This window comes from Rhineura floridana, chromosome 3 (genome assembly GCF_030035675.1).
Source record: "Rhineura floridana isolate rRhiFlo1 chromosome 3, rRhiFlo1.hap2, whole genome shotgun sequence".
NCBI lineage: Eukaryota > Metazoa > Chordata > Lepidosauria > Squamata > Rhineuridae > Rhineura > Rhineura floridana.
The window spans coordinates 70,708,328-70,732,083 of record NC_084482.1 but is presented as its reverse complement, the minus strand read 5'-3'; the positions used below and the strand labels follow the sequence as shown (position 1 = coordinate 70,732,083).

The window sequence follows — 23,756 nt, the reverse complement described above, 5'->3', positions numbered from 1 at the left end:
CTAATAAACAAGGGAATGAACCTGTGCAAGGAGGTCCATCTGACTACATGGGGGTCTTAGCCAATTGCACTGGGAAATATAGTTATTCCTATGTATTTGCAGTCAGGAAATGAGGTCTCTTCCCTTGAATGGTGGTGCATACTGGTAGCTATCGGTGTCGGAATAACAACAAGAGGAAGTGGCTAAAGTTCATCTCTTTAGCAAGAGAAGTCTTTCCAGGCCAGTAATCCTGCAGCACATCCACGCAGATGTCAGCTATCGTTCCCCCCGACTTTGCTCCCACTGCATATGTATGCACAAATGCACATATGCACACAAAATGCAAGCAGGTGGGAGTGTTTGTGTTTGGTTGCGATGTGCCTAAATTACCCTCTTGCTGTGTAGTAATTAGCTGCTATAACTGGCATTATCAGCCTGGTTGTTAAAATGTGGATGGACTGTAATTTGGTAAGCTGACTAATGCATCTTGCTGGCTGTAGATGACGTGCTGTTTTCTCATGTACTCTGCATTTATTTTTATTTATTTGTGTTCAAATGTAGAAGCCACTGTTTGGCCAAGAGGGCTCCCAAAGCAGCATGTAACAATTATAAAATACTAATATTTGTGTGTGTATATAGATATGTGGGTGTATGTGTAACATATAGCAAAACAGTAAACACAATAAAATTGAGCAGCATAAAATTGAGAGGCAGAGGCAATCAGCATCAGCAATAATAACAATCTGAGCAGGGGAGAACATTATCCCGTGATGCAGGTCTGTTAAAGCAGGATGATCTTCACCGGGTTCTTAAACATTGACAGAGAAGAGGGTTGATGAGGCTCCCAAGGGACCAAGAAGGTCCTGTTCTCCTTATGAAACTCCTGATGGCTCAGTAGGCAAGCACAATCATGTGGAAGCAGGAAGCCTGTTTAGTTCCCCAGATCCCCAAACCACCTAGGGCAGGGATGGGGAACTAGTGGCCTTCCAATTGTTGCTGGACTCCAACTCTCATCAGCCCCAGTCAGCATGGTCAGTGACCAAGAACGATAGGTGCTGTAGAACAATAACAACTGGAAGGCCAGAGGTTAGCCACCCATCTTAGAGCTTTAAAGATGATAAACCAGTATTTTGAATGTTCTCAGAAACAAACTGGCAGCCAGTTCTGGCCCCAGCAACTTCCTGTCAACAGCATTCTGCACTAGCTGCAGTGTCCAAATCTTCTCAAAGGCTTCCTCGTGCAAAGTGCATAACAATAGGCTAATCCGGTATAGAGATTACTTTCCTTGAAGTTTGTATTTGTCTGGATCAGGCAAAATGGTGATGTTTGTTTAGGACTGAGATCCAAGTTTATAGCTGGAATAATAAATGTAAACAGTGGATTCCTGGATGCAGAGGAAAACCAAGAAACAGCAAGGGATGCTGTGTTGCATGGAGTAGTAAGCCGCTAGGAAAGGGAGTTGCTTGCTATGCTGAGGAAAGATTGTGTTGTGTCAGTACACCTGACTCTGATGGAAACTAGTACACAGATTTGTAATAAAGAACAAGCCTGAAGGAACATGCCTTCACTTCTTTTCCCTGGATGGCTGTGCCCATTTCAGGCAAGAGTGTGTGGTGTTCTAATGGATACCTGTCTCTCCATTAAGCCAGTGCCATCTGTTTCATCACTGTAACACATGCATAGTGCCTATTATTATTGATGGGGACCTGATCCCAGCAGAGTCACTAGAGTACTCCCAACTAATCATAGGATCAAATTACATATTTATGTTAATCACATCATGTCATTTCCTCATGAGTGCAAGATGTCTCTTTCATAGCCAGGGCAGGCCTTCTGGGAGAGGGACCTTAGCATGGGATGGTGGTGGGAGGGGAACTTTAACTCTCCCCTTCCCTCCCCATGATCCTGATTTGGATTGGTCCCCCTGTGCTTGACATTTGCACCGAAGGGGGGAGGAAGCTCCCATTAGAACAAATGGGTGCTTTCCCCCATGCAAATAACAGGCATTGGCCCCTGATTTGGATTTGCAAGGGGCCCTCATCCCAGGGTCTTGATTTGGATTGGTCCTCTGTGCTGGCTATTTGCAAAATAAAAATCTTGTGCTTGGGGCAACTCACATGATTAACATTTTGTGTAATTTGACTGACTGTGAAAGAGTAAACACCAAAGGGAGTAAGTGACCCCGCTTCTCAAAGAAACTTCAAACCCAGGCATTGTTGCCATCTGTTAGTTAACAAACCCAGGCAGGTGGGCAGTCCTGGAGGCACATCAAGGGCATGGGATTTGGGTCTAAGAAGGCCAGTCCTCCCTTGTCTCTATTAGAGTAGGGTGCATTTGTCTTTTCACACACATATGCCTCTTATACCTGGGCTCATAATAGCATTGTAGGCTGGTGGTTGTTTCTGAGAATGGGGCTATACCCCAGGTGTCAGCAGACAAGATCCAGAGCACTTCTATTAAAGGCTGCTTTTGGAAGTAGAATGACTGACATACAAAACAGGCAAGATGAAAAGAGTAATCATGAAGTACAAGAGCTGACTTAAATTGCCTTAAACTAAAGGTGTTACAAACTTTGAAGAAGGAAGGACACTGGGTGTCATTACAGGAATAGTTATTATGGGCCTGCAACCAGGCAATAAGCCAACTCCTTCTCACCTACGCACAGGTAGCCTGGTTGCATAGGGGTGGGTCAAGTTGATGGCCAAACAGAAAGTCAGAGGACTGTTGTGAACAACTTTTTTTTTTTATATAAAGGAAACAAATACAAAGAGGCATTCAATCTTTACCTCATGTAATTGTGTAACTTTGGACCAATCTTGGCATAGTTCTCATAGGTTGTTTTGGAGATCAAATCTAGTTTTTTTTCCCCCTATTGAGGCAAAACTTGGTTAAAACCTACAAAAGTCACACAAGACAACACCAACCCCTGCATTGTAATCCAAAGTTACTTTTAAGCACAAAAATTAAGGCAGGCGAATAGGCAACTGCTCTGTGGTATGTGGGCTTCAGTGATTAATGATTCAATAGAGGATATGCTCAGTATGTGTCCATTCCCTGGTCAGCAAGAAACACCGTAAGGTATGGAAATTCTCTGCATTCAGTTGTGTGAGCTCCCCCTTGCTGTCTGAAGTGGTACAGCCTAGGCACTGTTTCACCATTCGGCCCCACCTGCACTATACATTTAAAGCAGTATCATACCACTTTAAAAAACCCCAAGATTCCTGGGAACGGTAGTTTTGTTAAAGGTGCTGAGAATTGTTAGGAGACCCCTATTCTCCTCACAGAGCTAAAATTCCTGGAGTTCCTTGGGAAAGAGGGAGTCGGACTGACTTTAAACCACCCTTAGAATTGTAGCTTTGTGAGGGGAGTAGGGGGTCTCTTAACATGTCTGAGGACCCTTAATAAACTACAGTTCCTAGTATTCTTTGGAATAAGTCATGCCTGTTTAACCTGGCGCAATACTACTTTAAGGTGTTTTGTAAACTGCTTAGAGGATTTTTTTTTTAATCGAGCAGTATATACATTTTAAAAAAATTAAAAAATGCATGGTGCAGAAAGAACTAGAAAAAATGACTTCAGTTGGAATGCAGATGTGCATGCATTAAGAATTAAATGCACTTTATGGCCATTGTGATTATTTTTTCCAACCCAGCTGTTCTCCTATCTCCAGGTTTTGCAGCTGTTTCATGCAAATTGCCCAAATGGACTTCAACCTATTTCTCTTTTTCCTCATTCTCAGCTGGGACCAAAATCTGCATGTTAGGAAAGTACTTTTTATTGATTGATTGATTGATATCCTGCCTTCCAGCAGGAATCCAGGGCGTAGGGTTGCCAGGTTCAGGGCCTGAGACTGATCCTGTATCTTTAGGAGAAGAGAAAGTCAGCCAAGTGCAGGTGATCTTGCAACACTGTAATGGGAAAAACCACAAGGTGGAATTCTCCCTGTGGTTTTTCCCATTAGAGTGTTGCAAGAACACCTGCTTATGGCTGACTTTCTCTTCTCCTAAAGATACAGGATCAGTCTCAGGCCCTGAACCTGACAACCCTACCAGGGTGTCAAACAAAAGCACTAAAACCACTTTAAAACATCGTAAAAACAGAGTTTAGACTACATTAAAGCAAAGCATCTTTAAAAACATTTTTTTAAAAAGCTTTCAAAACATCTTTTTTTTTAAAAAAAGGTTAAAAACATTTTTTAAAAAAGGCTTAAAAACATATTGAAACAATTCCGACACAGACTGGGATAAGGTCTCAACTTAAAAGGCTTGTTGAAAGAGGAAGGTCTTGTTCAGAATTTGAAACAATTTGCTTAATTTCTAGGTGACAACAACTATACCCCCCTCCATTTATTGGGTAAATATTTCTGTTCAGCTGTCACAAATGATAAACAGTTGGTAAGAAAGTCAGAACTTGGGTGTTGCCTGCTTGAGAATGCCATCGTGCCCAAGTCTAATTTCTGTCTCCCTCACCCCCCTCCCCACCTAGTTGTGGGAGAGAAATGGGCCTAATACACTTTAATACTTTCTATGGCAAGGGTGGGGAATCTTTCTGGGCCTGAGGACTGCATTTCCATGAGGGCTACGGTCTGGAGGCTGTATCCCACTGGTGGGTGGGATAGAGGCAAAATTGGGCAAAGCAAGAGATATGACTTAGAACATAAGAAGAGCCTGCTGGATCAGGCCGGTGGCCCATCTAGTCCAGCATCTTGTTTTCACAGTGGCCAGCCAGTTGCCCATGGGAAACCTGCAAGCAGGGCCTGAGTGCAAACAGCACTCTCTCTTCTGTAGTTTCCAGCAGCTGGTATTTGGAAATATACTGCCTCCGCTATGGAGGTAGAGCATAGTTATTGTGGCTAGTAGCCACTGATAGCCTTTTCCTCCATGAATTTGTCCAGTCCTCTTTTAGATCCATCCAGATTGGTGGCCATCACTGCCTCTTGTGGGAGCGAGTTCCATATTTTAACTATGTGCTGTGTGAAGACGCGCTTTCTTTTGTCTGTCCTGAATCTTCCAGCATTCAGCTTCAAAGACTTTTAGCTTTGTACATTAGGCTACATTCCAGCCCCACAAAAGTCAGAGGTTTCTACATACCACTTTGATGTAGGCAAGCAAGAGGCATTATCCCAGTTCCAAGGAGATGTTCCAGCCAGGCAGAAGCACTCAAGGAGGGCATAGAGCAGAAACAGTGTGGGGCATGGCCTGAGGAGATGAAGTGTGGGAGAGTCTCTTGAGGGCTGGATAGAGAAGTATGGAGGGGTTGCGTTCAGCCCCTGGGCTGGAAGTTCCCACCCCTGCACTATAGACTTATAACGCTATCCTTCACTCTGTATCCTCAAAGCATTCTCTTCTTCCTTCTGGTGTGTTTTATGACCGTGTTCGGTTTTTCCTCTCTCTCCCCACTCCCAGCAACCCTTTCCTTTTCAAAATCATACTCACAAGCGTTTTGCCTTGGGAATTCAGATGCACTGGCCTAAGTCTATAAAAGCCTCTAATTGCAACTTTCCTACCCTATCTAAGTACTGTTAGGAATTGATAATGAGTTTGGCTGCCCTCCTCTCTGTGAAATAGAAAGGGTGCCCAGAGAGCTCACATTTAATGAATAAACGAATTAAAGCATTTTTACCCCACTCTTTAGTTGAAAAGGCTCCCAGAACAGCTTATAAAAATCAGTAGCAGGACAGTCCCTGTCCTTAGATGTAGAATCTAAAAAATATTACACAAGGAAGAAATGATGACACATGGAGTAGGGCTGTAATTCATCAGTACACCAGATGCTTTGCATGGAAACAGGCGTAGATTCAGTCCCTGGCATCTCCAGGTAGGGTTGAGATAGACCCCTGCCTTGAAACCCTGGAGAGCTGCTGCCAGTCAGTGTAGACCAAGTGTGGGGAATCTTTGGATTTCCAGAAGATGCAGAACTGCAACTCCTGCCATCCCTGGCCATTGGCCGTGCTTCCTGGGACTGATGGGAATTGCAGGTCAGCCACATCTGGAAAGCCAATGGTTCCCCACAGCTGGTATAAACAATAGTAAGCTGGATGGAACAATATGTCAAACTCAGTGTAAGACAGCTTCCTATGAATGGGAAGGGAGGGAAAAGGAAGTTCAGGCACCATTTCCTGAAATTATAGGTCTTATAATAACTATCTGGGGTTGAAACAATTAAGGAAGTTTGATGGAATGGCTGCTATTAGTTGACAGAGGGCCAGTGGCAGCTGATCTCCTAGCAGAGGCAATGGGATGTCCTTGCTTCTCTTTCTTCTTCCTCCTCCTTGTGCTATGCTATATCTTTACCTACCTCGACTTAAAAAGAGGCACATTATTTGCTCTCTGTTTAGGCACAAGGGTGGAGACTGGTTAGCTTATTCCTGTTCTTGAGTCATCTCTGGATGGTTCAACTACATCAGTTTCTGGTTCTGTGGTGGTCATTGTAGAATATGCCTCTTTATGGCTTGCCTATCTGCAGAGTATGATGGGTGTATATACAGTGTTCTGTAGGTACTAGCTGCCCATGTTGTAGAGATGCCATTACAACACCAGCTTTATTGTAGCTTTCCTTGATGGGGCTGGGATAGTGCAGGGCAGCCTTGAGGTTGGGGTTGTACAGCCATGCTGGCAAGAGCCGTAGATTGGCTTCACTGGTGCACCAGTGCATAGCTCTGATCTTGCAGCCACCGTGACCTGTCCAAAGTACCTTCAGAGATGCTAATATCGGGAGAGAGGGTTCCCAGCAGTATGGCTAGTAGGTATTGCCTCACTCTTCCAGACCAGTGGGCACTGCATTCAGCTGTGTTTCATCTCTTGCTTTCCCCTTTGACCCAAAGAGAAAGTTGCTGCTATAGACTATGGGCAGCACAGAAAGGGCAAAGTGTGCTGTGACTTCTTTAAGCCTTTTTGAAGTGTTGATGGCAGGGTGCTCAAATGCAAAAGAGGACATGCTATGTAGCTATGTAGAAGAGGGAATTGTCTCCCTTTCATAGGGTTGCTATAAGTCATAAAGGCATACAACAACAATAAAAGGTGCAGGAGTCATGTCTTCTTTTGCATATAATGACCCTCATTGGTGATAAGTGAAAGCAGCTAGTTCTTCTTTGTTTCTGGTAGCTGCTTGATGACTAAGTCTGTTTCCACCATTAAGGGATGCTAAAGAGAAAGGGAGAGCCAGTGTGGTATAGTGGTTAAGGTGCTGGACTATGACCTGTGAGACCAGGGTTCAAATCCCCACACGGCCATGAAGCTCACTGGGTGACCTTGGGTGATTCACTGCCTCTCAGCCTCAGAGGAAGGCAATGGGAAACCCCCTCTGAATACCGCTTACCATGAAAATCCTATTCATAGGGTTGCCATAAGTCGGGATCGACTTGAAGCCAGTCCATTTCCATTTCCAAAGAGAAAGGATTTGATAAAACTGTGACGTAAGGTAGCCTCACCTACCCACCTCAACAAATGACAGTCCAGGAAGACCTTGAAAAGAGAATGCTGCAGTCTCAAGTGATCCCATAATTAGATGTAATGATAGACTACTATTATTTATTATTTATTTATTTGTTGAGTTTCTATACCGCCCGACTAGCATAGCTCTCTGGGCAGTGTACAACAGAAAAATATAAATATACACAATAAAATCCAAATAAATCAGTGCAAGGGACATGTATATAAAAATCCACAAATCTAAAATCAATTACAACATATTTAAAACTAAAAAACTAAAAAACTAAAATGCCTGAGAAAAGAGGAAGGTTTTAACTTGGCACCGAAAAGATAACGTCGGCACCAAGCGCACCTCATCGGGAAAACTATTCCACATTTCGGGGGCCACCACTGAGAAGGCCCTAGTTCTTGTTATCGTCCTCCGAGCTTCCCTATGAGTCGGAACTTGGAGGAGGGCCTTCGATGTTGAACGTAGTGTACGGGCAGGTTCATATTGGGAGAGGCGTTCCAGCAGGTATTGCAGTCCCGCACCGTATAAGGCTTTATAGGTTAAAACCAGCACTTTAAACTAAGTCTGTTTGATTCCTTCATGAAGTACTGAGAGCAAGGAGAGCCTCAAAGGATCTTGGTCGGGAGGGGGGCGGAAGAGCCCAGCACAAAACACCCCTAAGAGCTTTGCATCTTGTACTTTAAATCTCCTCCTTAGAGGATCTATGGAATAGATATTCTCTACACAAGTCTCATATAAAGGAGCAAATTATTAGGTCAATGGCATCCAAACTGTCGACCTTCTGAGAAGGCTTTTCACAGTGACTTGTCTCCTGAGGGACCCTTGTGCATTACAGAAGGTGTGGGGTGCATTATAGAATTATGCAGTACATATGGGCCTCATTGTTTACTTGCACAAACTTTATTCTGCAACACACCCAACACCTCTGCTGCTTTGCATGGTAAGGAACACCCAATCGTGTGAAGAAGACCTTTTCTCTGAGGGTAATCTTCCAGAGAGCCCCATGGTTTGTTTCTATTTTAAAAAATGTCCACTCCGGCAAGCAAAAAGCCTCATCGTGCAAACAGCATGATTTAAAACATTACAATAATTCCTTAAAAGATAGAGCAAGAACAGAGCAGCAGAGAAAAAAGTAGTTGAGGGCGTGTCATGTCAATATTAATCTGATGATTTTATGTACTGTTCTGCTTTTCTGTGTTTTATACACAGCTGCAAGAAGACAGTATGACCTGAATGGCGGAATAATGATAATGATTATGATAAAAATATCATCATCAACAACAACAACTGTAATGTATGACTATGAACAGAAATGCTGGGAATCCTCTGAAGCCTCTGGTATGGGATATATTTGTAAGGGGGTGGATAGGGTTAAGCTGTTTGTGAAGAGCAGAAACTCAGTGGATCAAAGAGAAATATGCACATTGCTCTATTTGTTTACCTGCTTCCTTCCCTTCTCTGTGTGTGGCTGCCGCTCCCGTTGCTGACAGACTTGCTATAAGGATGCACAGAGTGGTGGCAGGGGCAATAGGAGGAGAGAGTCACTTAGATTCAGGTTCTCCTCTGAGCTGGTTCCCTGGCTGTTCATACAGCAGTCCTTTCTATCATGCTTTCGTGTGCACACAATGCCCCATGCACTTTCTATCTTAACCCTTAGCCACTACCAATGCTCACAACGCTTTCACCCTCTGATGGAAACCGGTGAGCAGTCCTGCCCTTCTTACCCATCTCTTTAACATGCAGAGGAATGCCAGGAATTTCTTTCCTTCCTTGTGCATAAACGCAACATCCATGCAGAACCTTCTTTATTTAGCTTGTAATACAACTTTACCTTTCCCATATGAATATGAGATATCACTGGCCCATCAGGCTTGGGGTTGTCTGTTCTGACGGGCAGGAAGCCCCCGTGCCACAACAACAAGTAAAGGTCTTGCTACTGGAGAGCCAATATATAACTGGAGATGCTTCTCGTACAAGGGTGTGTAGAGCTGAACGTTTCTTCTCTTTCATCGCATGATTTAGTGGTTCCCAAACTTTCCCCCCATGGATCAATTGAAAAGTGGTGATGGTCTTGGCGGATCACTTAAGGATTTCTCTGCCTGTTGTAGCAATTGTAATGCACTATGCTAAGTGCTGTATGCTTTTTAATTGTATTTTCATTGCTTCTTTTATTTCTTGTATTGTATTTTATTGGATTATAATTTGCATTCCATAGAATTTTAGTCTGGGAACCCCTGACATAACTGACACACAAAGGCTTTCTAGGTTTCCCCCCCAAGCACTCCAGATTCCTGTCCCTTAACCTTTCCTCTTTCTGTCATAGAAATATTAGCTAGGCCAAGTGTTAAAAGAGGCCTGTGTTGAAGCCATGGGTGGCTAATTCTGAGTCAGGGGCTGGGAAACGTTTTCAGCCTGAGGGCTGCAGTTCCCTTCTGCGAAACCTTCTGGGGACCACATGTCAGCGATGGGGGGGGGGGGCACAGGCAAAAGTGGGCGGAGCAACAAAAGTCAGCATAAGTAGCCTCTGTCTATGCCCCAATCCAGCCCGCTGTGCACCATGCCTAAAAGATTAGTTCACAGTTGACTAACTGGCTGAATAAGGCATGATTCATGCATGTTGCTTTTCCCCATATGGGTTTACATGGTTGTAGGAAATAGCAGTGACACGGAAGGAGTTTGCTTATAGTGTCTTGACTTACAGAGGTCTCTTTGAGCCCATGTGCCGCCATGTTAGGAGGTTGCTAGAGTCCTGGAGGTATATTTTTTTGTTCTGTTCTTCCTTGCATATCAAGAGACACCCACTCCTTTGCTTTTGTGGAGGAAAAAGCACTTTTCCTGACAGGGCAAACGGTTTGATTAATGGCACCATAGATTATTTTCCTTCCATCCCCACTACATTTGAGAAATCCATTAAAATGTTAAATCTCCTTTGTCTTAATGGGAGGGGGCAGGTATGGCCAGTCTTTCTTCCTGAGCCAGGCGGTCACTAAAGCCCAATTCACATTGTTATTACAGTGCAGCAGAGGCTGCTGCAAAAGTGTGCTTGTATGCTCAGAACTCCATCTCACAGAAAGCAGCAGCCATATGGGTCATCCACATTGTATGATTACTTCCCTTGCCAGTCGCACTAAGATTGGGGTGTGTGTGCGTGAGTCCCAGAGAAAGTTGTCATCTGCATATGTCATAATTGCAAAATGGAGCCTTGACAACGCAGAAACAGTTTGGGGGCAGCAGTATCCACACAGCAATGGCAATGAGCAAGGATGGGAACAGAGGAACAGAGGAAGCTGCCTTATCCTGAATCAGACCATTGGTCCATCCAGCTCAGTATTTACACTGACTGGCAGCAGCTGTCCAGGGTTTCAGTCAGGGGTCTCCTGCCTGCAGATGCCAGGGATTGAACTGGTACCTAAGGAGAGTAATCTGACTGCTTTATTTGCTGATTTTTATTCCTTTCCTGCTGTTTTATGGGCAGCAGTGTAGTGGCAAATTCAGAAGTGCAGGGTGCCTTTATGATGGACACAGCCATGCCTTCTCCCATCTTTCTTTCTTTCTTTCTTTCTTTCTTTCTTTCTTTCTTTCTTTCTTTCTTTCTTTCTTTCTTTCTTTCTTTCTTTCTTTCTTTCTTTCTTTCTTTCTTTCTTTCTTTCTTTCTTTCTGCTGGGTTGAGAATGAGATCCTTGTTAATGTCTTCTCCCACAACAACAGGTGTCCCTAGGGCCAATCAACATGAAAGGGGAGAATGTTAGCTGCTGAGAACAGTCTTCTCAGTGGCTAACTCACCTCCCTCCACTCTTATTGCCTCCAATCAGCAGGAAAGGATAAGGAAGCATCTTAGAAGACTCTTCTCAGTGGCTAACAGACTCCCCTTTCATGCTGATTGGCTCATAGGATGCTGGAGACCTTTGGACCCTGCTTCCAAAAAATTAAGGGGTCTAAGACACATACACACACGAGACCCCGGATGACTACATACCCGTTTATGTGCAACAAAATGTGTTTGTCCTGCCCAATGGGCCCTGCCTCATCCTGCTCATTCCTGATTTGATGGGGAGGGGAGAGTGAAATATTCTAAAACACTTTGAAACTGGTAATTGAGCTTTTGCACCCTCTTTGCTCATCCAACCAATTTCATAGAGCAGGACAAAATCTGTATATTTGTGAAATCTCATCAAAACAAAACCTTACCACAATTCTAATTTTTGGAATGTCAGTTTGCAAACATGGTCACCTAACTAACTCTCTCTCTTCCTCCTTTTAGATACTGTTTTGCTGCTGACAGGGAGTGGGAGGTGTGAAAAACTTAGAGGAATGTGGTGATGGTGGTGGGGAGAAGGTAGGAGGAAAGCAGGAACAGTGAGCTGGCAGAACCCACATTGAAAGCAACATTAAGAAGGCAGAATTATGATGGGTGCATTTGGCCGAATGCCCTAAGCAGAAAGTTTTTGTTAGAAGGTGCTTTCAGCAGGAGGTGGGATAACGGTAGTTGTAGTCCAACAACGTGTGGATGGCCGCAGGCTCCTTAGTCCTGTAACTCAACTTCTGTCTCTGTTTTCTCTGCAGCTTCCGCCTGGGCAGGAAGAGAGCTCTAGCAGTGGGAATGCTCAGCCAGTTGTCCAGCCTCTCAAGTGTCAGAGCTTTGTGCAGAACCACTTCCAAGCACAATACAGGTAAAGAGGGGCTAAAGAGCCCAAGTGCTGCTTGCAGACTTTCCTTCATTGCTACCACAACCATTGCGATATGACTGAGAAGGGTATGCAAATCCATACTTTGTAACTGGGCCCCAGCAGGTACCCACCTGTAAGGCAGGCAGTGTGGGCAATGCTGCAGGCAGGCCAAAGACCTGGAGGACCTGGGTTCAGTTCACAAGCATAGTTGTCTAGCATGAAGTGCTGGGAGGAGCTTTGGCTGCTTTGAGGAGCAATAATTCAGCTTGGACATGCCACAGCTGTCTGACCTTGTGCACAGTGTTGTGTGATCTTCTTGCCACGTGCCTGTGATGGCAACTGAAAATGAGGTTCTTGAAGTAACCCAACAGGTGAAAGGATAGTAACCAGACAAGGCTCAAGAAGCTAAAATCTGTTTGGAAAGGTTTATTTTAAACACATCGACAGGAAACCAGTGAACGCATTTCAATTTGTGAAAGATATGAGTGTAATAATATCAAACAAAAATCTTGCGGACAGAAGAAATAAGGAAAAGGGAAACAAAATATGAATATGCAACTTAACTTATAAACATAACTCTACTCAGAAGAACAATATGCAAGACTAAAATTAACTACAACTTAACTATTGCTGAATCCTACATTGGCCCACTTAGACTCCACCAGCCTTCTAGTTAAAGCTTCCTACATTATACCAGCTGTCCTAACTACATGGTCTTTATTTTAAGTGAACAGCATAGCTACCAGTCCAGAGTGACATTCTAGGAATCAGGCTCCAGTGGTCTTAGATGCATGTTACTAGAGATCAATCGAGGGAACAAAATAATCAGAGCTGTAAAATTATTAAAAGCAGCAAGAATGGAATCCAAAAGCAGTTTTCTTCTCTGTGTGTGTGTTCCAGAGAAAAGATAAATTACAGCACAAGATGTCATCAGAAAAACCTGCGTGTGTAGAAAAGATGGAGTCCAGAGAAGAAAGTGTCCCTTCTCTCTGTTCTCTGTTCCCAAACATCTCAGAAACCTTTTCCTGATTGCTGATTGGCTTCTTTTTAGTTTGCCCCTTGCTGACAACGATTCTGCATTGGTAAATGACAGGTCCCAGGACAAACACCTACAGAAACAGTTTTCCATTGTTTTGGGGAATTACATGTTTCCAAGCCTTATCGGGGTACATGGATAATCACAAAGGACATCCAACACTGTTAGCCACATGGAATAACAAATCTTGTACCTTCTTCATACTGGTGCATTGTCTTAGCTCATCTCAGCCTTGCCAGCATTTCTGCTTCTCACACACTCCAGACAGAGGAATGTTTCTGCCCTCAAGACATGCATTCAGGCCTATTTCCATCATGAGCCAGAGTCTCTTGACCAAGGTTTTCTTTCATTCCATTCCACAGCTTATGGGGTGATCACCTGTATCATGTACAGAGGTCTGCCCCCCCCCCCAAACTGAGGTTATTAACAGCAACAGTGGCAATGCAGCACTGATAAACATTGCACCAGTGAGTTGGTTTTGGAGACAAGCTGGTGCTGGGGTGTCTGATTCCGAACTGACTCCACACTTCCTATGCCACCATGGTTTTACTGTCTTGCTTTATCTCTCTGTACTGCCAAAAAATAAAAATGCAGGGACACCCTTGTTATTCATACAACTGCATGCACCTTTGCTGCAGATAGTGGTTCTGTCTTCCATTAAAGGCACGTTCCCCTCTTTTGGAAAAGTGTCCCCTTTTCCTTACATAATCCTAATACAGCAAGAGAGGCCGATGTAGCGTGGAACAGAATAGTACATGGTACAGCTCTGTCCCTCTTTGCGTAGCCAGGGGTGTCTCGCATTAGCACAATCTTGCCAGTATAGCAACTCTTCACTCCTTCCGGTCATACTGAACTGGATGCGGGCAAAGTGTCACTGCCTCAGTTTGGACAAGGCAGCAAGCGAGCTCTTTCCTGAGCATGCATGCACATGCAAGTGGCTCCTGCTGCTGACACTGCTGCTTTGTGTCTCTGGCAGTGGGATGAAAGAGATGGGAGCAGAGTGAAGTTTGAAGCTCCCAGTGTGAGGCTGCTCTCGGAGGTAAGGCTTTAATGACTGGTGATTACCAGAGTTTTCCATTGTGACAACCTCCCCCCTCCTACCTCCCACGGCCCTGCCATGTGTACTGAATAGGGTGAGCCCTTGCTCCAGGCCACAGCAGGAGCAGGGATGCTAGCCAGGGAACAAACTAGACTATTGGGCTCCCAGGTCTGTGTGCCAATCATCAGAATGGAGTAGAAGCTAGTGCTAGACTGCCCCCACCTTTCCCAATATCTCAAGGGCAATGGGATTTCTTTCCAAAAGAAGGACCATGGAAACAGAAGGGGGAGACATGGATGTGTTAGCTGAGCATGCTCTCACTGATTTGGGACCCAGGTAATCCAGACTGTAACATGCATTTGGATGCTTTTGCTGAAGCAATAGGCATCACTGAATCCCAAATCTTCCACTGCAGCATATTTGTAGGGGTTTCTTCTCATTTCACTTCCTTAGTCTGTTCCTCATGTGTGCCTTGCCTTCTGGAATCTGCTCAACAGGTGCTCTGAGAGCATCTTCCATGCCAGTGTCCCCTACTGTAGCCAGTCAAAAGTACACGTAGTAGTTGGGGGATGCATTGCTTCTTGAATATGGATGGTTAGAGATGCAATAGTTTGGGGAATAAGCCACACATTTCCCCCCTCCAAAACCAGAAGAAAAAAAAGCCCCCGACTTTTTTGTTTTTTCTCTCCCAGGCCTTCACATCTCTATGGATGGTTAAAAGGATCTAAAGCAGTGAAGATTTACAATCACACCGCCCCCCAACAGCATATAAAATCAGAAACTTTTCCTTTGAGGAATGCAGTACTCTTTATTTCCCATCTTCTTCTTGAGAACAGACTGCAAGAAATCTGGGCAAACAGGGCTGGGGAAAAGGGGAAGCTCGGCTTCTGGGTCCCCTGTGAGAGATTCAAGGTCTTTGGTATTTGTTAGTCTTTAAGGTGCCACAAGACTTAGTTGTCCTTTTTCATGCTGAAAGGCAGCTTGGCAAAAACAAAGCCCCAAGCTCTGTAATCTGGCATTTTAGCCAACTTGGGTTTTCATTGTAAACTTGACTTGATTCACTTCAGAAACATGGGGGCTAAAATTGAATTAGACATTTTCTTACCATTGCTGTGGCCCATATGGACATCAGGCCAACAAAGTTCACATAATTAAGGAACACATCTGTGAATTTACAAAATACCCAGGGGATGATTCTAGATTTCTGAGGATTCAGTAAGAAATTTGGAGACGTTGATGCAACATACATTTAGTCACATTCATGCCTCCCCATATCTCTGGCTACTGAACATATATAGATTTGAGGGCAGCAAATTCTGCCCCTGATATATATGCATTCATTCAAGCAGAGCCCCACCTATATAGTTTGCTTCTCATGATCTATGCACATTCAAAGTCTGCAATGGATCCTTGAGTCGGTATATTGTGGCAGACAATATTTTATTAGGGATTATTTGAATGGGGTCATTGCTAAACCTGAATTCGGCTTTTCCCCTTGCAAACTATGTTTTTCTGGGTAGTATTCCATTACAGATGGGCACAAAAGTGCTTAACAAGTCAAGGCAGAACAGAGACAGGGATAATTGTTTTGCTGCTTTGCATCTCAGCTGCTGAGTGGGCATACCATAAGAAGAACTGAGTAAATCAGACCAAAGGTCCATCTGCACCAGTATCCTGCTACCCACAGTAACAAATCAGATGCCTCCAGGAAGCCCACAAGCTGGGAATTATGGCAAACGCCATTACCTGCTTTTGGCCCCCAGCAATTGGCATTTAGTCATACAATGCCTCTGAACATAGAAATTCCATAAAACTATTGTGGCTTATAGCTGTTGATAATTCTTGAATTCATTCATGAATTCATTCTAATCTCCTTTTAAAACCATCTAAAACAGGGATGGGGGACCTATTGCCCTCTAGATGTTGTGGGACTACAGCTCAGCCAACTTGGCTAGTCATGTCATGACCACTTAATCCAACAGCAATCCAGACACAGAGCTAGAGGCTGCAGAGGCACCAACGAAGGAGCCGTATCAAAGAGCTATGAGCCAGCTGTTGGAGATCAGGAGACCACAGAGACTGAGGTGACAGATAGAAGCCCCCAGAGGAACCTCCCAGACCACCAGAGCCAGAGTCTGGGCCGTCATGGGTGCCTTTTCCTGAGCCTGAGGAACCATAGGCCTCCCGCCACACTTCACCAGTCCAGTGGTACAGGGAGTGCACCAGGAGGAAGCTGTGGAACAGAAGAGGAGTGCCCATCTTCAGGCCAGAGGGTTGGTCTTTTAAGGCTCTGAAGTTCTTCATGAGGGGGTAGAGTCTGGAAGAGGCTGTCTAGTGACAGGAGCTTAAAAGGCCTCTAGTCTGCTCCCAACCCTTGTTGGAGCAAATTGCTCATTTGAAGTTATCCGTGGTCCTGCAACTTCTAACCAGGTTCACCTTGCTTCCAGCCTTGTCCTGCCTTGCTATCTTTTCTGTGGGATCCAGCCAGAACATGATAAGTGGTCAGGGATGATGGAAGTTATAGTCGAATAACATCTTGAGGGGCACAGGTTCCCCATCCCTGATCTAACCTGTTGCACTTGCCAATTTTTATGGTAACAGATTCTGTATTTAATTGTTTGAAGAAGCAGGTTCTTTTGCCTGTCCCGAACCTACTGCTGATTATCTCTCAGTCCTTTCTGTGTTGCTTGTTAAGTTGGGCAGGATACAGTTTTGTGGCTGTATTGCTCAGCAGAATGCTGTGTGTTTGGATGTTTTGTCCCCAGCTAAACCTCATTCTTTCCTAGAGATATCTCCAGCCTTTATTTGGTGTTCATAACCTCTCAGAGACTCCAGTCATTACCAATAAGGTAGGAAGAGAAGCAATTATGATGCTGTCAGCTAACCCAGTGATGGGACCAACAGCAGCTATCACTGTGCAACCAAGACTGGAGCAGCTGCTGTTATCTAGGACCACAGATCTCCATGCCAGTATTTTTCTTTGGACATTGTTCTGTGCTGCCAGGGCTTGTGTAAAAATATGGAAACATATTCTGGTTTGGTTCCAGTTTTACGAGCTTTAAAGAGCACATCAGCTAGGCTTTTTGGTCCATAGAAAGAGGCGTGGTCATCCCATCTCCATAGCATTGTTAAAATGATGCTTGTTGTGAAGTCCCCATCTGTTCAAATCCATTCTTGAAAGGTGAGACATAAACAGGTGGCGAGAGTGTCATCGCATTCAAGTCCTGCTTGTGGGCTTACCCTAAATGGCTTTTTAAAAATGTGTTTTTTTTAAATTTGTATGTTTCTTTTTAATATTTTTAATTGTTGTAAACCTCCCAGAGAGCTTCAGCTATGGGGAGGTATATAAATGCAATAAATAAATAAATAAATAAATCACAAGCAACATCCTGATGCTTTGCAGCTATGAGGTATCGGTCCCAACAGAGGACAGGATAGTGTATACTGCAAGCTTGCCAGCAGAGGGATACTGAAAAGGAAGAGAACCCATGAGCTAGCTAAGATACCTCCGCTGCACACTGAATGCAAATGAGAAGGACAACTGAGATGGAAATGATGGAATCATTTCCAGGGAAATTAGAAGGCCCCTTATGTTTGAGGAGGAGGTGGGTATGTTTGAGTAGAGGTGGGTTAAAAGAACTAGCATGTAGGAAGTGGATATTGGAAGAGTTGAGTCCTTTGAGATGAGTTGTGCTTTAATAAGAAAAGTTCAGATGCTGGCAGAATCCTCACAGAGTCAGAGCGGTGACACCTAGACTTGTCGTCTGTGCCATGTGCAAGTTGGTGGGAGCCAATGACACTCATGGAGCCAGAATGAAACTGACAGCTGTTAACCAAAAGGCTGCTGCATTAAGGGGCCAGAGCAAAGTCAGACACACTTTAATAAAGTGGCTTAAAGATTGTGAAGTTAAATCTATTCCAGTGCATGTGAACCTCTCTACTGCTAGTGCTTAGAGGACTGTAGGCAGGGAGAGAACAAAATCAAGTAGGTTTTCCAGGTATTCTCAGTGGCATATACTGGATTATGGCCTCAGATGAACCCCACTACCTATGCCAAAAAAAGTCTTGGGACCTTGTGTGGTCGGCAGTGGGTGCCATCTCCCTCTGCCAATGGAACTGGAGCAAAGTCAGATGCTCCATCTGTCTGAGTGGCCCGTTTGTTATTGTTGATTTTTTCTGTCATTTAGCAGGCAAACTGCCCATCATCAACTATGCATAATGCCTATGTTAGTTAGGGTCACAGATTGGGTTGTCCATCACATTTTAAATCTGAGCAAGTGTGGTCTGGCAGTGGATAAAATGTTAGATTTGAACACATGAGTTGGGTTAAAATTCTTGCTCCTCAGTGGATGACCCAAAAGTGATTTTCCTCATAAAGATACCTCTGGGGAAAAGAAAATGGACTTTACAGCTGTCCTCCTCAAGACATCCCAACTACTGTACTCATGCACTGTGCAGTGTGGAGCAAGGGGAAGAGCTTATTTCATCACACAGAGAACAAAGGGCCTGGGTGTGTGACTAACTGAGTGAACAACTGTCATCTATGACGTGCTTTGTGCAGAAGTTGTACTTGAGGCAAGCTTGTCTGGGGCTACTCAGGGTCTCTCAAGGGGCATGTTCTTGCTGGGGCGGCAAATCCATGTCTGGATTGTACCATTGCATCTGCAGGACTGTGTGTGTGTCATAATGTTTATTTATGTATGGCATTTATATGAGCCACCTAATAATGCTCTCTGGATGAAATAAAATGCAATAATAAAATATGACACTGTAAAACAATGGTAGCTGGGAAAAAGTTGTCACCAGAGATAAGAGAGTTTCACAGCGTTGCTGAAAAGGTGAATTCCTTGCATATGGAAAAGGGGTGTGTCGGGAAGAAGTAGTTTAGGCTAACCTTCTCTCTGTCTTGCTGGTGGAGGGAGTTTGTTCAAAGTAGCCCCCCCAGTAGTACAGCCTAGGCAGTGTTTTACTGTCTCTGTGAGAACTAGACCTAAATCTTGGATCCCTGTTCTGAAGGGGGGAAAGCAGTGGACTAACTTGTGGAGGTGGAAAGAAGCAGCAGCAGCAATACTGAGACTCTAAAAGTGCCATGGAGATTATTATTATTTCTCTGGTTAAATGCTAGGTCCACACTTCAGCCTGATTCAGAAATAAAACCTATGATGGGGGCTATGCTGATAGGAGCTGGCTTCATTCAGTGCCTGGAGTCACCAGAAACAAGGTTTACCCTTGACTTAGGCACCCTTTATATTTTGCGCCATACAAATGAATGGCTCCCATTCTTTACTCCTGTTTACTTGAGCACACTGTTGCAATGACCCCTCCACTCTTACAGTAGGTGGCCTGGCTCTTATTGATAAGGGATTTTGCAAATGGTTGCATTCCCTAAAGGTTGCCCCCCCCACCTCCCCTTCTCTCACATACACACACCACCCATAATGCTGGAATTTTGCTAATAAACAAATAATAAATCATTCCCTTGTCATGCAGGCAGCCCAGGGCTGCTAAAACCCTACTAGTCCCTTGCAGTAATTGCTTCTTGTGAGGTGGAGAATTCACATTAACCCCCCTCCCCTCATGGGGAGCAGGCTTGGGAGATAGGAGAGGCGAGGCCCTCCCCCAAATCCCTTAGCTTTCATTCCCAAGTCACTGACTTGCACTGCTTTGCTCCACTGTGTGACATTGCAGCCATCTCCATGGCAACCCATTGTAATGTTTGAAAGGGTGGCTGGTGTGGTGGTAGCTAGGCAAATGCTGTAGGAGCACATCCGTGAACGTTTGCTTGGGTATACTCTGGGAATTCACTTCTTCAGCAGCTCACTTCCCCTGCTAATATCCACCCAAGTGACCTCTACCTGGAGTGCACACATAGAAAAAACCTCTTCCTAGTGTTTCTTTGCATTCCACATGTTGTCTCCCAGCTTGAATTCTCCAAACGAAAATATCCTTTCCGACAGGAAATTGAAATGGCCCTGTCCGTGTAACAAAACTGCCCCCTTCCTGAGTTACTGGATCAGACTCATTTTGGTGGGATTTATTTCCTAGCATGAGGGCTGGAGTTCCTCACAAAAACATAGCATAAGTGCAGGGCAATCACTATATGTGGACTTCTGCCAGTGCAGTGCTGTATGCCATAGTTTTATGTGTGCATTGCAAGCAGCAAAAAATCCAGCAGCCTGGGAATTGCAGCTATTTTTTAATTGAAAAGCAAGTTTCTATCCCTTATGGTAATGAAAGTAGGTTTGACAATTGTGTGGGCAGTGGGTGAGGTAATCACAGAAGCCAGGGAGGGAGATTGGTGTGTAAGGGAGGGACAGGGAGCTAGTGAAGGGTAGGGGTTCATTGCCTTGTATATCTTCTTGACCTTCCACATGCAGAGCTGAACAATTATTGCAGAAGAGAAATGAACAAACCGACAGTGTTTCTCAATTTGCATAAAGCATAGCAGTTGCAGGTTTTAGCTGCTTTTGGTGTGGACTTCTGTTTTTTGTTTTTTAAATGCAAAGGAATATCTGGAACTTTCTAAATAAGAGGTACAATGATGCCCACGGTCAACAGAGGCTCTGTTGTTTGGGGCTGGACCCCATAATGCCAAATTGGTGCCTATTCTGTTTCAGATCTGCTCCCTGACAGTGCCTACATGTGGTAATTGCAATTTACACAGTATCTGTTTTAAGATTCTGTCCACCCAGAGGAAGAGTTTTAAATCTCTTCTTGCCAAGCAAGCCTCCCACACACCAGCCAACCTCATGTGCCCCCTTAAAGACCCTCTTCCCATGGTGCTGGTTGGAAGAGACATGCTAGGCATGCCAAATCTTTCCACTCCCCAATTAATCCCTCTTCCATTAATGCTTATTAAAAGGGCCGCTTTCATTTTCAGTCTGTCAGCTCCAGATCTGTGCGTCAATGCCTGTCTATATGCAAACGATCTATTAACGCACAGCCACTCAGAGCTGTGCTGGCTTTCATACATGGCAAAGTAAAGGAAAACTAGGGCTCAGAGTTTGGTTTATTTTAATTTAGGATTTGAGGAGAGGTGGCAGAAAAAGTGAGAGTTCAGAAGGTGAGCTGGCTATTTTCATTAAATATTCCTGTGGAGCTTTGATAGAGTTTGTTGTTGTTATGTGCCTTCAAGTTGATTTGAGTTATGGCGACCCTGTGAATCAGCGAGCACCAATAGCATCTGTCATGAATTACCCTGTTCAGATCTTGCAAGTTCAGGTCTGTGGCTTCCTTTATGGAATCAATCCATCTCTTGTTTGGCCTTCCTCTTTTTCTACTCCCTTCTGTTTTTCCCAGCATTATTGTCTTCTCTAGTGAATCATGTCTTCTCATTATGTGTCCAAAGTATGATAACCATAGTTTCATCATTTTAGCTTCTAGTGATAGTCTTTGATAGAGTGCTTCTTCAAAACGTGGTCAGTTGGGAGGGAGAAGCAGCAGGGGGGGAGATGGAGTTTGCCAGGGTCTCACTCTCAGGCATTGTCTTGAGTGTGGGAGGAGCCACCACAATGCCACTGTTAGGCTATTCTCACATTCTGACACTGTGATCAGTGAACACAGAGTCCTGTAGGATCAATCCAAAGTTCTGTCTAGCCCAGAATCCTCTTTTCCACAATGCTGGGCTGCTTCTGTGAAGCCCAGACATGAAGGGAACTGCCCTGTACTGCTGTTGTTGAATGAATGAATAATTTATTTCGATCAAGGATTAGTACATAAAAAGCATGAATAGACAAGATCATATAAAGTACATAAAATCATAAGTGAGTAAAAAGTACAAAATTAAAATTAGTATAGAATTTTCTATATAAAGTTATTTATGTAGTAGTTTGATGTGTGTATGTGCGTGGTGTACAGTAGCGTGTGTGTGAGCACCGAAAAAATCCAAAGACAACGTCCAGTCTTTTAGTTAAGATGAATCTTTACTGGCAAAGCTCAACAAGATTCAAACAGACAGTAACAAAACACCTTTCTTCCACGAACCTCACAACCCCCACACTGTGCAGTTTCTTTTCCAAGGTTTTATGGCTTCTGTGCCAGCTGCTGTGTCCTTGAGCAGCTCTGCCTTTTAACCCCTTAACTGTCTTTCTGGAAAACAAGACTTTATGTACCCTCAACTGTCTACAGCTCCCACCTTTTCCATCAAGACGTTTTTTACTTTTTTTTATTCTTTTACAGACATTTCTTTACAGTTACTTGTTCATACTACACAGTTTCAGTGTTACCTTTGATGCATTCAAGGTACAATGTTTCTTCATCAACCCTGCTTTCTGCATACTGTGTGGTTTTATTTGCTTCTTGTGCTTTTATAGTGCTAACTGGAATCGCTCAGGTGGTTTTCCTATATTCGTCCTTTCTGACCTTCTGGGTATTACTTGAGACTCAACCGCATCTGGTTTCACAAGACCTGGCTCTTCTTCTTCCTGTTTTATGTTGTGTTCCGACGTTTCATTATCTCTCTGTGTGTTTTCTAAATTTACTAAAACTGTTTTCTCCCAATCTTGTTCCTGGGCTTTTACGCTGCTACTGAGGATGACCTGTTGCTGATGTGGCAGCCAGACTCGATAGTATGCATTTTGGAAACCAAGCATATATCCTTTCTGTGCCCTGGGTGCTAGTTTGCCTGCCTTCTCCCTTTTGGAATATGCACCCAGCACTGTGCACCAAAGCGTATTATATGCTGTAGTCTAGGCTTCTTTTCATGAAGCTTTTCGTATGGTGACATATTAAGCGCTCTGTGGAAGAGCCTATTTTGAATGTATGTGCCATATAGCATACACTCTCCCCAAAACACATGTGATAGGTTAGAGTCCCTCAACATGGCTCTGGTTGCATCCTGAAGTGTTCTATTTTTCCTTTCTGCCAATCCATTCTGGAATGGTGAAAATGGGGCTGTTTTTGCATGTTCTATTCCCTTTTTCACCAAATACTGCTCCAGAGTGTGACTAGTAAATTCCCCACCCTGGTCCGAGCGTATTTGCCTCACATGTGTGCCATGTTGCACCTCGACCTTTTTCAGAAATAGTTTAAGTTTTCCCTCTGCTTCATTCTTAGATTTCAACAAGTACACCGTACAATATCTGGTATAATCATCTACGATTACAAGAAAATACCTAGCACCACCTTGCGACCTCTGAAACGGTCCTGCAAGGTCCACATGTATTGTTTGATACGGTTGACTAGTATTGCTTATAGCTTCTTTGTTTATTGGGGCTACTGTTGCTTTGGTTTGATTACAAACCTCATATTCCACATGCTTCGTGCACTCTTGGTATGTGACATCCTCACAATGTTTGGGTGTTTCTGCAATTGTTCCAAAGTTGGCATGCCCTAGCTTTCTATGCCATATATGGACACAGTTATTATGCGATTTTACATTCGTTATTTTCGAAGCCCGTCCTGTGGGGCTTAGATTTACATAGAACAATGTATTCTTGAGACCCCCCCTCACACACACTCCGTTCCCTTGTTGAATCTCACATTTCCCTTTTTCAAATTTGACTACATATCCCATGCTGTTCAGTTTCGTTACAGATAGGATGTTGCTATCTAAGTCAGGAACACACAATACATCCGTCATTATAGTATTGAGTAC

At 44.0% G+C, this 23,756-nt stretch overlaps 1 protein-coding gene across 4 annotated transcripts in view; it reads left to right on the top strand.

The window, feature by feature from the left end:
• The window catches only part of USP43 (ubiquitin specific peptidase 43), a 146,607-nt gene that overhangs the window by 48,856 nt on the left and 73,995 nt on the right, over nucleotides 1-23,756 (top strand). For all 4 annotated transcript variants that reach the window (XM_061616494.1, XM_061616493.1, XM_061616496.1 and 1 more), the window contains one exon: nucleotides 11,983-12,089. In XM_061616494.1, the coding sequence (XP_061472478.1) occupies nucleotides 11,983-12,089 (107 nt within the window). The remainder of the gene's footprint in view (nucleotides 1-11,982; nucleotides 12,090-23,756) is intronic.